Genomic DNA, 15,927 nt, shown 5'->3' on the forward strand with positions numbered 1-15,927 from the left:
ATAAGTTACCAAATAACTTGGATAAAGTACTGTGAAGGAAATAAACAGAGACCTAACTTGGATCAGGTAGAAGGGAAGGAGTCTCTGTGGAGTGACATTTGAGTCCTGAGGAATGAGAAGAAGAGGTGACACACAGAGGGAACAGCAAGTGTAAGGTCCTGGGGTAGGAATGCAGGCAGTATGTTCAACAGCACAGTCGGGGCCACGGGTGCTGGAGCAAGTGGTCAGGGAAGCAGGCCTGGCCTCACTGCTGGGCTGGCGCATGCAGGGTTGCAGTTTATGTCAGAACTGTGAAAAGCCATGAGGGTGACAGGACCACACTTAAGTAGGGAAAAGAATGTAAATCATAAATGCATTTTCCTTTCATGTTTCACCACACATCCCTGCAACTTCCTGCCTGACTTAGAAAGGACAAGCTTGCCTTCCTCTCCTCAATAATGTTATCACTTCCTCAGCTGTCAACAAGGGTCTCCACAATTTTCCCTGTAGTGATATCTTGTTCACCTGCACTCCAACACTTTCAATGTACAAGAGAGTTGTAAGATTACACCTACTGCTGGAAGTCATGCAAACACTGAAGAGATATCAATAGCAACAACAACAATTAACTACTACTAATTATAATGTACAGCTAACATTAGTTACAACAATACTACTACTACTGATTATGTATAATACATAGCTAACATTAACTGAGTACAAACCATGTGCTAGTCATTATCATAGTTTATCTTTCTTATGAGATAGGTACTATCAAGTTACCCATCCTACAAAAAATATAACCGAGGCTCAAAGAGGTGAAGTAACTTGCCCAAGGTCACACAGCAGGTAAGGCCTGAGCAGAATCTAAATGCCTATCTGTGTCCATAGCCTGTGTTTTTCTTGGCTGGCCTCTGGTGCCTCCCAGTGCATGGAAGTGGAAATATGGGACAAATGCAATTGATGGTGATGATGCCAGTCGTTATCAAGCTCCTGTCTAGGCAGGGCATGTGCCTGGGTCTGAGAAAACAGAGGTCAGGAAGCCGTTCTCTGTCGTCTCTCCCTAGGCAATCGCATCCATGCTCTTGACTTTAAGGGCCATCTACCTATCCTCTGAGCTGCCAACTCCAATTCCTAGCTACTCATTGGACACCTCCACTTGGACGTCTCACAAACAACTGGGAAATAATGTGCAAAACGGAGCTTCGGTTTAGCCCATAAACCTGTCCTGCCTTCCCGTCTGGGCCTTTCCAGTCTCATAAATGCACTACCACCCAAGTCTTCACAGGAGCCAGCAATTTAGAAATCATCCCTGAATCTTCTCTTTTCTTTCTATCCCCACATCCACTCCACCAACTCCTATCAATTTACATACAAAATCTGTCCCAGATCTGTCCACTTCCTGCATCTTCTCCATCACCCCTTGGTCTCAGTCCCACTATCTCCAGCTTGGATGACTTCTCATTTGTCTCCCTCACGCACTCTATAGAGCTTGAAAAATGAGCTTCCTGAGACACAAAAAGGATCCCTTTTCCATCTGAAACCCTTCAACCACCTCTCATTGTACTTAGATTAGAATCTAAAAGTGTTACCAAGGCTTATACTTAGAAGATTGGCTGCCCTGGTTTGTCAAGGATGGTCTTGATTTTTACCTGTTGTAAATCAGCTATTACCAAGTATTATTTTTAGTGCCTGTTTTGGACTGTATGTTTGTGTCCCCTCAAAATTCATATGTTAAAATCTAATTCCCAGCGTAACCGTATTTGGAGGTGGAGCCCTTGTATATGGGATTAGGGCCCTTATGAGAAGGGCCATGTGAGCATACAATGAGAAGCCAGCAGTCTGCCATCCAGAAGAGGGCGCTCACCAGAACCTGGCCATGCTGGCACCCCGATCTTGGACTTCCAGCCTCCAGAACCGTGGGAAATACATTTCTTTTAAGCCACCCAACCTGTGGTATTCTGTTGTAGCAGCCCAAATGGACTAAGTCAGTGCTTCTCTCACTCTCAAAAGCTCACAGTTTGGACCTCAGATAATACAGTCATCCAAGCTACAAGGCCCACACGATCTACCCAGCCTATCTCCTCAGCCTCATTCCCACCCCTGCTCATGATGTTCTGAGCACCTCAGGCCACTTCAGGCTCTTTCCCAACTCATGTTGCTCTTCCTGCCTGGAAGACTCTCCTGCCCACTTTTCACATGGTTGGCAGCTCAGCTCTCTGCTCAAATGTCACCTCCTGGGGGCAGCCTCCCTCTGAATGTGTGTCCCCCTGTCTTATGAGTCTCTCATCACTTTACTTCCTTATCATCATTTGTAAGGATGTTACTTCTTTCTTTATCTGTCTATTGTTTATCTCCATGATTACAATTGAAAGCCCCTGGAGATAGGAACCATTCCCTCCTTTCCCTCTGCTATGTTCCTAGCAGCTTGTAAAGGGCCTCGCATGTCATAGATGCTCAGTAAATACTTGTTGAGAGATGGACTGACTGACTGAAAGAATGAATACATCATTCCCAGCCCATAAGTTCACAGAATAGTAGGGTCCACTGGACTTGAGATTTAGGGAAGGGATTTGGGGAAAAAAAGTGAAGGAGAGATATCGGACCACCATCTTGGCCACTGTTCTTTAGCAATTCCTATGCAACCCATAACAGCGCCACGAGAATCCCCTGCACATGTGCATACAATATCTGACTTGAACCCCAAGCCGGTTCTCTGAGGTAGGTTGTTTTAGCTCCTGAGGTTCAGAGAGCTGTTCTGGCTCAGCTCTAGGAGCTACAGTCAGAGGGTGTTTTGCCCAGGCACAGAGCAAGGATTAAGAATTTGGACTCTGGGGTCAGAGTGCTTGGGTTTGAAGCAACCCACCTTTGCCACTTATTACCAGTACTACTTTAAGCCAGTCACTTAAATCCTCTGTGTTCCTCAGTTTCCTCATCTGTAAAGTAGGGTGGTAACCATACCTGCCCTGAGTGTTGTGAGGCTTTAGTCCTGAGAAGCACCTAGCCCAGTGCCTGATGCATCCTAAGTGCTTTGTACATTTTTCCCCTAATGATAGAAGCACTGGTGGGGCTTTTGCCAGCATCTTTACTGTCCCCATGGTCACCATGAGAAGCCTAGCACAGCTCTCACCTGGATCTGAAGCTGATACCATTCCTGGGCCCTCCTGCTTAGGCCCTCAGCAGTCACCAGCCATCCATCCGGGGTCACTCGGAAGGCAGAGCCATCGTTCCCCTTGGTGATTTGAAATGAGTAGGGGGGGCCATTCTCTGGAGAGTCTGGGTCACTCAGGATCAGCTGCAGGACTTTGCTGCCAATGGGGGAGTTCTCCTGAGACCAAGAGTGACAGGAAAGCAAAGAGCAGAATGAGTCCCAGTCCTTCGTTTTGCACCTGTCTGGGTCCATCATCTGGAATGAGTCCTCAGTACTCTGATTGCTTGTAGATGATGCCTGGACATCAAGCTGCTGCTCATTCATTCTGCCTGCCTTTGAGGTAGTTGTTGACTGTCCTGTCTCAACCAGGAGCTCCCCAAGGGCAGTGTTGGGTCTTAGAAACACAGCCCATTGGGGCAGGAAGGATCCTTAGACACCAAAGGTTAAACGCTTTATTCTGTAGAGAGATGACTTGCCCAACATCACACACTGCTGAATCATGTATTTAAATTAGTTATTACCTGGGTTACATAAGGGAATGTTGTGATTTGCAAAGCCAATTGAACACTTATAAATGATTTCTTCCTTAGAGGACCTGCATGCAATATGCATCTGATAAGCACGCTTAAAGATGACTAGGAATTTAATTAAGAAAAACCAGATTCCCTGAGTATCATTTTAGACTTTGTTGGATAGCATGGGAATTTAGTATACTGTAACACAATGGTTGCTAACTTTTTAGCTTCACAATATTATCTACAAACAGCATCTAATGGGCAGAAACTGATCATTGCCTATCCAACAGACATTCTCTGTTCCTTTCTTACAAAATCCTGCTTTTGTTCAGATGTGGACTGGCGATATTCTCAGAAAAGATATTTTTAGTCAGGTAACTTGTTATTTGCAGCCAAAGCATCCTAACCCATACCCATAATACATAAAACAGGTAAAAGTGGAACAGCCCTAGCTAATGCACAGTGGGACCTAGAACTCTGCCTTTTTATTCACTCCCTCACCTCCCTCACCACTTATGACCCTGAAAATTACTCATAGAATCCCAAGGCCCTCTCCAAATCCTATTTACAAACCAGTAGTAGGGAATAGCTTGGGTTCTGGAAACAAACAACAACAACAAAAACGGGGTTAAATCCCAAGTTTGCCACATTCTAGGCATGGCATGTTTTTATACCTCAATCTTCTAAATGCATAAAATGGGTACTACCTACTTCAGGCTGTTAAGAGTCTCAAACGAGGTAATGGATATGAAAGTGCCTAACACAGTGCCTGATTCCTTTTATTTCCATAATGCCCTCCAGCAGTCTGTGTTGCCTTTGGGGACATCAGTGGCAAAGTCACAGCCATTGTTCATGTGGACTAATACCACTGAGGAGCATCTTCTGCTAGGAGGGAAATGAAGGGAGGAAGGGCTCAGGGTGCCTTGGAAGCTCAAGCTTACCTGGACAGTGGTGCTGTAGTTGAGCTGGAAGAATCTCGGTGGGTTATCATTGACATCAGCCACTTGGATAGTGATGTCTGTGTCCTCATGCAGTGGAGGCTGCCCACTGTCTGTGGCTCGGAGCTTCAGGGAATAACTAGAAGCCTGTTGCAAAATGCCCAGTGCAGGTTAGCAATGAGGTAGTTGTCCCTCACTTCTGCCCCCTGAGTCATCACTAATATTTTCAGAAAAATAAGATGGAGACACTTTCCTATGTCCACCCCCACTGCCCACCCATAGCATTTTAGGGCTTAGGTTCTGGAGTCAGACAGAAATAGGTGTGATTCCCTACTCAATCATTTGCTACCAATGAGACCTTGGGAAAGTGAATGAATTTATGTGAGGATAATGTCAGGATGCACTTCCTTAAATTATTTTGAGGATCAAATGGCATAAATCCTTATAAAACATTTAGGAAAGTGTCTGGCATACAGTAGATGCTCATATAATGTGGCTATTTTATAATGATCTAACGATCCCTGCTCAATTGTGAGAAGCCACCTGAGCTCCTCTAGGGAAGGTTATGGGGTCACTCAGGCCCTCTCCTGCCCCTGGCCTCACAGTCCACAGAGGCCCCACAGAGAAAACAAGTGAGAGACATTCTGGGCAGGTCTGAGGAAGTTTCAGGATGGGGTCTTGACTGCGATTCATCTTCTGGACCGGCAGTGGGACTGTGTCTCTGCTCTGATGAGCTCAGGGTACGCCCCTCCCACACGACTCACCTGTTCCCAGTCCAGGGCCTTGGCCACCTGTAGCTCCCCCTTCTTGGGGTGAATGGTGAAGTGCCCAAGCTGGTTCCCTCCTACCAGGCTATAGGTAATGTCACTATTTAGGGGTCCATCTTCATCAGTCGCTGATACCTGCAGTGGGGGACGGGGATTGTGAAGGGAGGGACAGGAATCTTGACTCCTGGGAGTGTAGGGGGAAACGGATATGTCCCTGCCCCAATGACTGCCTTTGGGCTAGCAGTGCCGGGATCACAGTCATCCCTGCCGAAGTAATCTCTTCACTTACATCCTCGTGTGGACTTCAGCATGCCATGGTTTATTCATTCACTCACCATTCACTTTTGCTAATAGCATGCTAGGCCCTGTCCTAGAATGTGAGGAATGCGCTAAAATGAATATGCCTGCAGGAAGTTTAATGCCTAATTTTATGGGTAATTCTAATTTGGGGTAAAGTATGATTAGCCTTATGAGAGCACAGAGCACACAGTGATACATTACACTGGGGATATTAGGAAAGGATTCATGAAGCCCTGAAGGATCAGGAGGGCTTTTGGGGCTGGAGCAGGCATTCCAGGCAGAGGAAATACTGCGAGCCCAGAGTGTGGAAGTGCAGATGATGTTTGGGGGAAAGGTAGATATCCCTGTGTGGTTGGAGCATAGGATGTACCATAGTAGGGAGTGGAGGGAGAGACTGGAAGGTGGGATGAAGAGTGTGGGAGTGTGGGTGGACAGAATTGGGTTTCACTCCATTGAATGAGGGAGCTATTGCATATTTAAATGCAAAGAGGTATTATTTGATGTCCCCTCAGTCCCTGCTGTCATTGACAGCTGTCATTCCATGTCATCCGCTATGGCCAGGCCCTTCCCAGGCTTGGGAGCCTCTGGCAGTCCTCTGGGGTCTGTCTCTTTTCTCTCTTCTCCTAACAAACCTCACCTATCCCATGCCCCATTGCATCATCTCTGATCTTATCACATGGCTCTGAGACATTCTCTCAGGAGAGATAGTTTGGCCAAGCATGGTTTGGCCATACTCAAATCTCACATAAACTTCTGACAAGTCAGAGTCAAATCTACAGTGTGTTAACTTAATAAACTGATCCATGCTCATAGATGGCTGTGTGTGGGGGTGAGATAAGAACCCACCCCAGAGTTCGTCCCCACAAAGAGCAAGGTGGCAGATCCTTACCGTAAGGATGACGTCACCCACAAGGGCATTCTCTAAGACCCTTGTGCTATATGGATCTTGGGGGAATTGGGGCCGGTGTTCATTGACATCAGTGATGTTGACCACGACTGTGGTCACGTCACTGAGGGAAGAGGAGCTCTTCCGGCTGCACTCAATGGACAGGAAGTACTTGGGGCTTGTCTCAAAGTCCAGGCTCGCGTTGACATACAGGATCCCTGAAGAAGCAAGAGGTGACAGGAGGAATGAGGCAGTTGGGCCCTCAAAGGCACAGGACTGAGGGTCTGAGCCCAGCCCTAGGAGAGGCAGCTCAACAGGGTTAGGCAAGGCGAGTGTCCTCTGTCATCTCCCCATCCATCTCCCTTTGCTATCCCCTTGACTCTCTTCCCCATCATCTCTCTCATTTTCCTTATTATTATTCCAACAGCTGTATTTCTCTCACTTACTTCTGTAATATTTGATTTAAATCTCATTTAAATGTGTGATGCTAAATTTATCTCATTGAGACCTATAAGAACCCTGTGGGGGCAGGAACAATTATGATTCCCATTTTCTAGGTCAGTCCATTGACCTAGATGCTCTAATAGGCAAGTGACTTGTCCAACCTCACCCAACTAGTAAATGACAGACCTTAGGTCATAAAATGAGATTCATAATACTCAAAGTTGCCACCAAATTGTTAGGGCATAGGTTATTATTCTGAAAACTAGAAAAAAGAAATAAAAGAACAAGGATTTATCCTGCCTTTCCTGGCTAACCAAATAGTTAATGGTGGACATTCTGCTTTTTGTTTTATTTTATTTTTCTTTCAACAGCATCACTTGCCAATGAACATCTTTTTATAATTCAGTCAGAAAATAATGAGGAGTAATAGGATTAGAAAATCACCATTTTACAGCCCTTAATTAAAAGGTATATCTATCTAGGAAATGATCAGCAAAGGCTGCTAAAACCATTAGAAGAAAGGCTGATGAAGAAGTCTATAATGGACTTATATACCCAAATTATAACTATATATTTATATATAATGGATCAGGTTGACAACACCTGAACTTACCATCTATCTTAACACCAGAAAAAAAAAAAAAGCCAGTTAGCCCTTATGTCCCTCCAGACATGATACAAACAGCATAGCATTATCTGTGAATCACTGTCTTGACCAAGCACTGTCAACTAAACCTGATCAAGGCCTTTCATCCAAATGTCATTCCTGGGAAATACAAGGACCCGAGGGATATGCTATATGACACTATAAGGAGCCAACCAATCCGAACGATGGAAAATTCTATCAGACACATGACTCAAATGTTTCATTAAATAAAGGGCAGGGGGAAATAAAGAGGAAGAAGAAAATGTTAGAGATTTAAGGACACTTAAAATCTTGCATATCAACCAAATACAATATGTAGACGTTTTGGGGATACTAACAAACCAACTTCAAAAAGACATGATGAGAATCTGAAAAATGGCCTGGTGATATTAAGAAATTGTTATCTTTTAGGTGTGATAAGGTATTGTGGTTTCATTTAGAAAAAGACTTATTATTATACAGAGATACACACTGAAGTCCTTACAAATGAAATGACACTGTGTCTGGGATTGGATGGATGTGGGGGCCGAAGGGTAAAGAGGAAACCAGGCTGGCCTCTGCTGATGGTTACTGAAGCTGGGTGGTAGGAACATGGGGCTCATTGTACTATTCTATTTTTTTAATATGTTCAAAATCTCCATAGTAAATTTTTAAAAATATTGCTCAATGATAAGGCAGCTGTTTGGGGAGGCAGAGAGCACCATTCCAGGGGAGCCATGGGGAGGAATCTGCGTGAGACACAGGCTGACCTGGGTAGTCTCTGAGGCCCTTCGCTGAGTTTCTGTGAGCCTTAGATTCTTCTGTGGCTAGTAGGAAAGAAGAGAGAAAGTTTCCTAGTTCTTTCTGTCTTCATGAGAATAAGAGAAAATTAAGGGGTGCCAGGATGCTTGGAGCGGATGTGGGGATCCAGGAGGGAAGCAGGCAGCCTTGTCCAGGGTTGCTTAAGCCCCAGATTCCAGCAAGGGCTTCCTGCCTCTGCAGCCAAGGCTTTTCTGCCTCCTGCGCTGGGCCTGAGCTGAGACCATGAAGCCGCTAACTGTGGAAGGAGAGTTCATTGAGGGTCCTGGACACAGAGACCTGGCTGGGGACGTGGGAGGGTCCCCTTTAAGAGAGGCTCCCACAAAAGCTGGCCCCCCCGGGCGGAAGGAGGGACCTGGCACTCGGGGAGAAGCAGAAGAGAGTGGAGAAACGACCAGAGGAGGCCTGCTCTGGGAGGCGCAGCACAGGGCAGATACGCACACAGGGGAGGAACACAGCGCTCCCAGAAACCCTGTAGGCGATGCTTCGGGGCTCGATGGATCAGTCTCTCACCTGTGCGAGCATCCAGGCGGAACCGGCCTTGCTCGTTCCCGCTGACCATACGGTAGCCGGTCTTCTCTGCGCCCGGGCGAGTGAGGGTGGCCAGCTGCAGCACCTCCGTGCCAGGTGGGGCGTCCTCGGGCACCTGCACGCTGTGCTCGGTGTTCAGGAACACGGGCAGGTAGTCTTCTAGGCCCACCACTGAGACCGTGACGGTGCCCAGTGTGGACAGCGATATTGGGGTGCCCAGGTCGGAGGCACGGACCGTGAGCTCCAGTGGTGCCTGGGGCCTGACCTGCAGCGGCTTTTCCAGGCGGATCACCCCTGTGGTGGCGTCGATGGAGAAGTGGCCTTCGGCTGAATCCGGCAGAGAGTAAACCACCTGGGCATTGGCACCTGGCAGGGAGACCAAGGGTGTGAGTCACACTGAGGGCGCCCCCTCTGGCTCTGCCCGCAGCAAACCCTGCAGCCACAGGAGGGGCTGAGGAGGGGGCTCCCATGAAGGCTGACAAGCTGGCTCGGGTATGTGAGGAGTTAGGATCTGTCCAGCAGGGGTCTTGACTGGGGCAGGGAGACCCAAGGCCTCACTAAAGGGTTTTTGGGGGAACCTAATCTGCAAATCTATCAAACTATCGGAAAATATTATGTGGGGATTAGGGTCTAATATCAGTTTATTAATGAAAAAGTGCAGATAAAACCACCCATAGAGAGTTCCTTGACTGAGATGGAACAGCTCTGTAGCTTGATTGTGGTGCTGGTTACAAGAATCTAAATGGAATAATATTGCATAGAACTAAGTGTGTGTGTACACACACACACACACACACAAATGAGTTCATATAGAAACTGGTGAAATCTCAGTAACAAGGCTGTAGTCTAGTTACCAACAATGGACCAATGTCAATTTTCCAGTTTTGATATTATCCTGCTGCTATGTAAGATGCTCCCATTAGGGAAGCTGCATGTAGCGTGCACACAGTCCCCACCAGTCCTATTTTTGCAACTTCCTATGGAGTCTATAATTACATCAACATAAAAAGTTAAGAAAACACCCATGGAAGTTCTTAGTAAATCAAAACACACAGTGTTTCTCCAGCTTTGTCTCCAATTCTGTTATTTTCTTTGGTTAAGTACCAGATGAAGCAGTTGGCCATAGTGTATGAAAAACACCAACATTTAAGGCTCAGCTGTGAGGTCCTGCCCCAGTGAGATGAACACAGGCCCTCAGCCTAAGGGTCTCACATCTCCCACACACGTGGAACACACACTTCTCTGGTGGAATGGTGACAGGAGTTGCCTCTGAGAAGAGTTGAATTTATATCCATTAAATGCACATGCCATGCAACTTCCCCATATAGCCACTTATATGAAGAAACCATAATTTTTCTAGAGACAGAGAGATGCTGGTCAAGCCACACCTGGATTATTTAGTTGAAATATTTGGGTTGGAATAACCATTTTGGAAAGATTAATGGTAAATTGATATAAGGCCACTCTAGGAGCCATCTAGGAGATCTGTGTGATTGTAGAGGGCAGGACCAGGACTGACAGATGTCCCACTTGATAATGGCCTGAAGAACCATAGAAGGAAAGGGCTGCTTAGGACATAGGGAGCATCCTGTCCCTAGAGGTGTGTAAGCAGTGGCTAAGGGAGCACTCACAGAGCCCTGCAGCCATTAGATGGAGAGGTAGATAAGATGGCTTATAGGTCACTCACTCCAGCTCTGATGTATTCCTGATCTCTCCTATCAAACCCATTCTGCATCTCAAGCAAGTCTATTCCACTTCCACTTGTTACCTCCAACACACATGCACACACACACACACACACAACACATACACACACATTTCCCAGGTCCAGCTACCCTGCCTTCCTGTTGACTGTTTGCCCTCTCTAGAACCCCTTCATCCCTCGAATATTTCACCTCCTTCAATGCCAAGCTAAAACTCACTTTCTCTAGGAAATCTTAATTTTACTCCGCTGGTGTCAAACAGAGCAGGGTGTTTTGATCCCACTTTTATCATCATCATTTTCCTGTGTTGACCTGGCTACTCTGATGCTGACAGCATTTTTTTTAACCCTACCTGCATTATAAAATTTGACTCAGGAAAATTGGACAGCTTTTATATATACATATATATATATCTCATATTAATGAGTTATATATATGTATGTATACACACACGTACGTATATACAATCAGAATAGAACACGCTGTGGTAGCAGAAGCTATAATTGGTACAATGTGGAACAAATATGTTTGAATGAATGCAATTTACCTTGTAAATTTTAAAAGAAAAAGAATTAACTCCAATGAAAATAGTGGCATCAGAGTTAAAATGTAAAATATTGAAAATGATTCAACTTCACTGTTTAGAAAATTGATCAAGGAATGTAATGGGTTTACTGGGGTTGGTGCCCAAATTCCTTTCCAAATTAATCAGAATTGAAGAAGTCTGATTGGTATATTTCTGATTAAATGTTTGTACTTAAAAATGCCTTTGTGGTTAAATGACAGTATTGAAAAGTCCCCAGGTCTAAGTGGAAGGGGAGAAACAATAAGGCTGAAATACCTTTTTCCTGCTTCAAAACATTGCTAAAATCATTTGTCATATAGCACTTAGGTGTGCAGTTTGAGGATAAATACTTTTTACTTTTAAGTGTCCACAGACTCAACAAGGAGGCACAGCCCTTACCAGTCCTAGAGAGACACAAAGGGGACCCAGGAGATCATTGGAAATGGCCTCAATCCTTCTCAGACTCACCTTGGTCGGGATCCCGGGCAAATACTACAGCCACAGGGGTCTTCACTGTGGTGTTGTCAAAGACAGCCACAGTACAGTGGCTGGGGAAGAACCGTGGGGCATTGTCATTCACATCCTCCACATGGAGGGTGACGTCTGCCTGGCACGATCGGCCACCTCCATCCGTCGCCTTGGCAACAAGGTTGAACACATCCTTCCTTTCTCGGTCCAGGGCTGTGAGTGTGGTCAGCTCCCCTGGCCAGAGAAATGACAAAAGTTGAGCTTTCTCTGGGGAAATATTACCCAAGCATGTGCCCTCTAGATATCTACAGGAGACAAACGCGGCCACACAGAGTTTTGTTCGCAGCAAGCGGGGGTCAATACAGTCAGGAAAGCAGCTAAGCCTATATTCCCCCACACCCATTCACCTCCCTGATTCTCCCAAACGCACTTCATCACATTGCCAGTTTAAGATCATCACCAACAAGCTAAAAATAGGTATATTCTTAAAGGCCAATTAGGCAATTTCTAACAATATATAAAATGCATTTTTCCTTTGGTTCATAATTCCACTTCTAGGAATATATATATTCTAGAGAATAATCAACCCAACGATAAAAATCTATGTATAAGGATATTCTCTGCAGCACTGTTTATAATAGCAACATACTGAAATCATCCTATATGTCTTTCAAAAAGGGACTGGTTAAGTATATTATGATTTAGCCACACAGTAAAATACCATGTATGATGTTATATGTATCTTGGTTTTCATGCGTGGCTTCTGCCTATAACTCCCACAGCCCTTGTTACACAGTCTTTTGTTATAATGTTGGGTGTGTTAGGCCTCAGGAAGCACGATGTCTCCGACCTTCTCCTGCTCTCCTTTCATCTGCCCCAAGGCAAGACTCCCATCTTTCCCCCCTTTTCTGATTGTGGGTTTTAAGACTCTCCCCAGAGAGGGTCCTGCCTTATACCCTGGGGCAAATAATGCTGACATCATGAGGCTCCCATAACAACCCAAGAGGACTGGGTTCTGAGAGCTTCCACATAGCTGAACACATGGCAGTTCCTGGAGGGTGGTGCGCCCAGGGAGGACACGGGAGCCCCTTTCCTCATGTCTCACCCTACACCTCTCTTCACCTGTATCCTTTGCAATATCCTTTATAATAAACCAGTAAACACAAGTGTTTTTCTGAGTTCTGTGAGCTGTCCCAACAAATTAATCAAACCCAAAGAAGGAGTCTTGGGAGCCCCACCTTGAAGCCAGTTGGTCAGACATTCTGGAGGCCTGGACTTGCAACTGGTATCTGGGTAAGGGGGTACAGTCTTGTGGACAGAGCCCTCAACCCGTGGGATCTGACACTATCTCCAGGTAGATAGTGTCAGAATTGACTTAGAGGATGCGTGAGTGGTCTCTGCTGCTTGTTGTATGGGGAAAACCCACACACATTTGGCCACAGAATTCTTCTATGTTGATGATTGCTTTGGTGTGAGAGCAGAGGGAAAACCTGGTTTGAGAGAGGTTTTTCCAAAACACCATAAAACCAAAAATGGCCAGGTGCAGTGGCTCACGCCTGTAATCCCAGCACTTTGGGAGGCCGAGGTGGGCGGATCACGAGGTCAGGAGATCAAGACCATCCTGGCTAACAAGGTGAAACCGCATCTCTACTAAAAACACAAAAATTAGCCGGGCGTGGTGGTGGGTCCCTGTAGTCCCAGCTACTCAGGAGGCTGAGGCAGGAGAATGGCATGAACCCAGGAGGTGGAGCTTGCAGTGAGCCTAGAGTGCTCCACTGCACTCCAGCCTGGGCGACAGAGCGAGACTCCATCTCAAAAAAACAAAACAAAAAACAACCAAAAATGAATTATGATAGAGCTTTGAGATACAGCTGAGTGAAGAAAAGCAACTTACAAACAGTATTCTACTTTCATGAAGTAATTATATAGAGATTTTGGAGATGCATGGAAAACCAGTTGGATAGAATATATACCAAGAGTCCTTATCTGTGGAGGAAGGGGTTATCATGCAGACGTTCCAATTTCTGCATAATGCATACCTACATTACTTGAATTTTATACCATGAACATGTATTATTTCCATATTCAGAAAAAATGCCAGTTTTTTTTTTCTTTAAGTCCTTACTGATCATCCTGCAAAGAGCAGCAGAGAGAGGTTAGGTAACCTGCCTGGGTCACTCTGCATGCCCCTGCTGGGTTTAGGAAGGACAACATTGTCCCCTATCTACCCAGACAGCTTCCTGTGACACCCCTCTCCCCTGCCACCTCCTGCTCAGGTATCTCCAAGTCATCCTTTGAGCTATTGGACCCAAGCCAAGTGTCAGCAGCTGGCCCTTGTGACCTAGGCCTTCTGTGCTGCCCATCCCCATACCCTCCCCTGCAGCAGCAGGGCAGGAATCCCTCCTAGGTGGGCTGGTCTTCCAAAGGAAGTCCACTCCACCAGACTCTCACAGCCCAACCTCTCCTGGCTACTCCTGGCCTACCCTGCAGGAATTTCTGCTTCTTATTCTGCTGTATCCCCTGGCTAGTAACAATGATAATGGCAACCACATCTACTGAGCCAGACCTGGGCTAGGCTTCCATATGGTTTCTCACTTGTGATCTTCACAACAATTCTATAAGACGTTATCCCCGGTTTGCAGCATAGATACCTTGAGATCATGTTCTTGGCCATGACACTCACCTGCCTAAATCCTCCAGTGGCTCTAAAGGTGGGATTTGGCCCTGCCCACCCTGGGGCCTCATTCTTTGTCCTCTCTCTTCCCTCTCTGGGCACCAGTTTCTGGCCTTCTCTCAGGTCCTCAGTGTGCGTACTATTTCCCCAAAGAAGGTCTTCGCATGAATTCTCCTGCCTTGAGTGCCCCTTCCCCCACTCTCTCACCCCTGGCTAACTCTTCTGTGTCTGCAAGGCTCACATAAAGTGGCATTTCCTCAGTGATGTTTTACTTAACCCCACTCCATAGCCCAAGTCAAGTTCTGTTGCCAAATATTCCCATAGCTAGCAAAAAGACAGAAAGATGAAAGAAAGAGAGAAGAAAGAAAGAGAGAGAGAGAGAGAAAGAAAGAAAAGAAAAGAAAGAAAGAAAGAAAGAAAGAAAGAAAGAAAGAAAGAAAGAAAGAAAGAAAGAAAGAAAGAAAGAAAGGAAGGAAAGAAAGAGGAAGGAAGGAAGGAAGAGAACAAGAAGGAAGGAAGGAAGCAGGGAGGGAGGAAGGGGAGAGAGAGAAAGAAAGAGGGAGAGAGAAAGAAAGAGAGAGAAAGAAAGAGAAAGAAAGAAAGAAAGAGGAAGGAAGGAAGAAAGGAAGGAAGGAAAAGGGAAAGGGAGAAAGGAAAAGGAAAAAAGGAAAGAAAAGGAGGGCAGAGGGGAGGGAAGGAAAGGAGAAACCAAGGAGTCAGCTGTGCTAAAATAAATTTTAAAAGAATGAAATTAATCCCCTTAGCATTCTGCATTTTTTCTTAATTTAGCTCATTTAAAACCACTAATTCAACAACTCCATTTCCCACTAGATTGTAAAGACCCAAATCTTGTCTTATCAGCCTATTTATTATGTCACCAGTACAATGCTTGGCACATAGGGCCAATATATGTTTGCAGATGGATGAGTGAACTCCTGTTTCTTCTCCAAGGAGAATACCATGGCACTGCGCACTTGCTATTCAGTAAAGATGTTCTTGTCTTGATCCCGCAACTTAGGAAACCCACCTGTATGAGGATCCAGCTTGAATTCATGCGCCCCAGGGCCATGCAGAGAATATGTGATCTGAGCATTGGTATCAGTGTCCAAGTCTGTGGCAGAAACCTTCAAGATGAAGTGTCCTGGAAATACATCTTCATGAACCTTGCCAGTATAGACAAGCTAGAGATGGAAAGACAAAGAAGAGGGAGACTGTGGGAACTGCATTCAGATCCAGAGAGAAGCAGAGTGACTGACTGAGGGAGGCAGAAACAGAAAGAGAGACACTAAGAGGGCAGAGATGAACAGAGACAGAGAGAGAGAAAGAGAAGCAGAGAGAGGGAGGGAGGGGAACAGAAGAAGGTAGAATAAGATGAAACATGCAAGGAAAATTGAGGTTTAAAACAGGAAGAGGATGACAAGAGAACAAGTCAGAAAAGAGAGAATGGAAAAGTTCTGCCATCCAAAAGCCCACAGGCAGGGCTAGAAGGGATGGCTACAACTTCTTCCACCCAGTCCTTTGAGGCTTTTGGAGGAGGAAGGAGAGATGAGCCTGATGCAAGC

The 15,927-nt window shown here is 45.7% G+C and overlaps 1 protein-coding gene across 1 annotated transcript in view; it reads right to left on the reverse strand.

Moving 5' to 3' along the window:
- The window catches only part of FAT2 (FAT atypical cadherin 2), an 88,038-nt gene that overhangs the window by 18,532 nt on the left and 53,579 nt on the right, over positions 1-15,927 (reverse strand). Inside the window, exons 12-18 of the mRNA XM_001110265.5 lie at positions 15,393-15,546; positions 11,692-11,925; positions 8,938-9,321; positions 6,540-6,754; positions 5,348-5,485; positions 4,587-4,730; positions 3,110-3,307 (exon numbers count right to left, since the gene is read on the reverse strand). Coding sequence (XP_001110265.3) covers positions 3,110-3,307; positions 4,587-4,730; positions 5,348-5,485; positions 6,540-6,754; positions 8,938-9,321; positions 11,692-11,925; positions 15,393-15,546 — 1,467 coding nt within the window. The remainder of the gene's footprint in view (positions 1-3,109; positions 3,308-4,586; positions 4,731-5,347; positions 5,486-6,539; positions 6,755-8,937; positions 9,322-11,691; positions 11,926-15,392; positions 15,547-15,927) is intronic.

Source organism: Macaca mulatta, chromosome 6, assembly GCF_049350105.2.
Source record: "Macaca mulatta isolate MMU2019108-1 chromosome 6, T2T-MMU8v2.0, whole genome shotgun sequence".
Lineage (NCBI taxonomy): Eukaryota > Metazoa > Chordata > Mammalia > Primates > Cercopithecidae > Macaca > Macaca mulatta.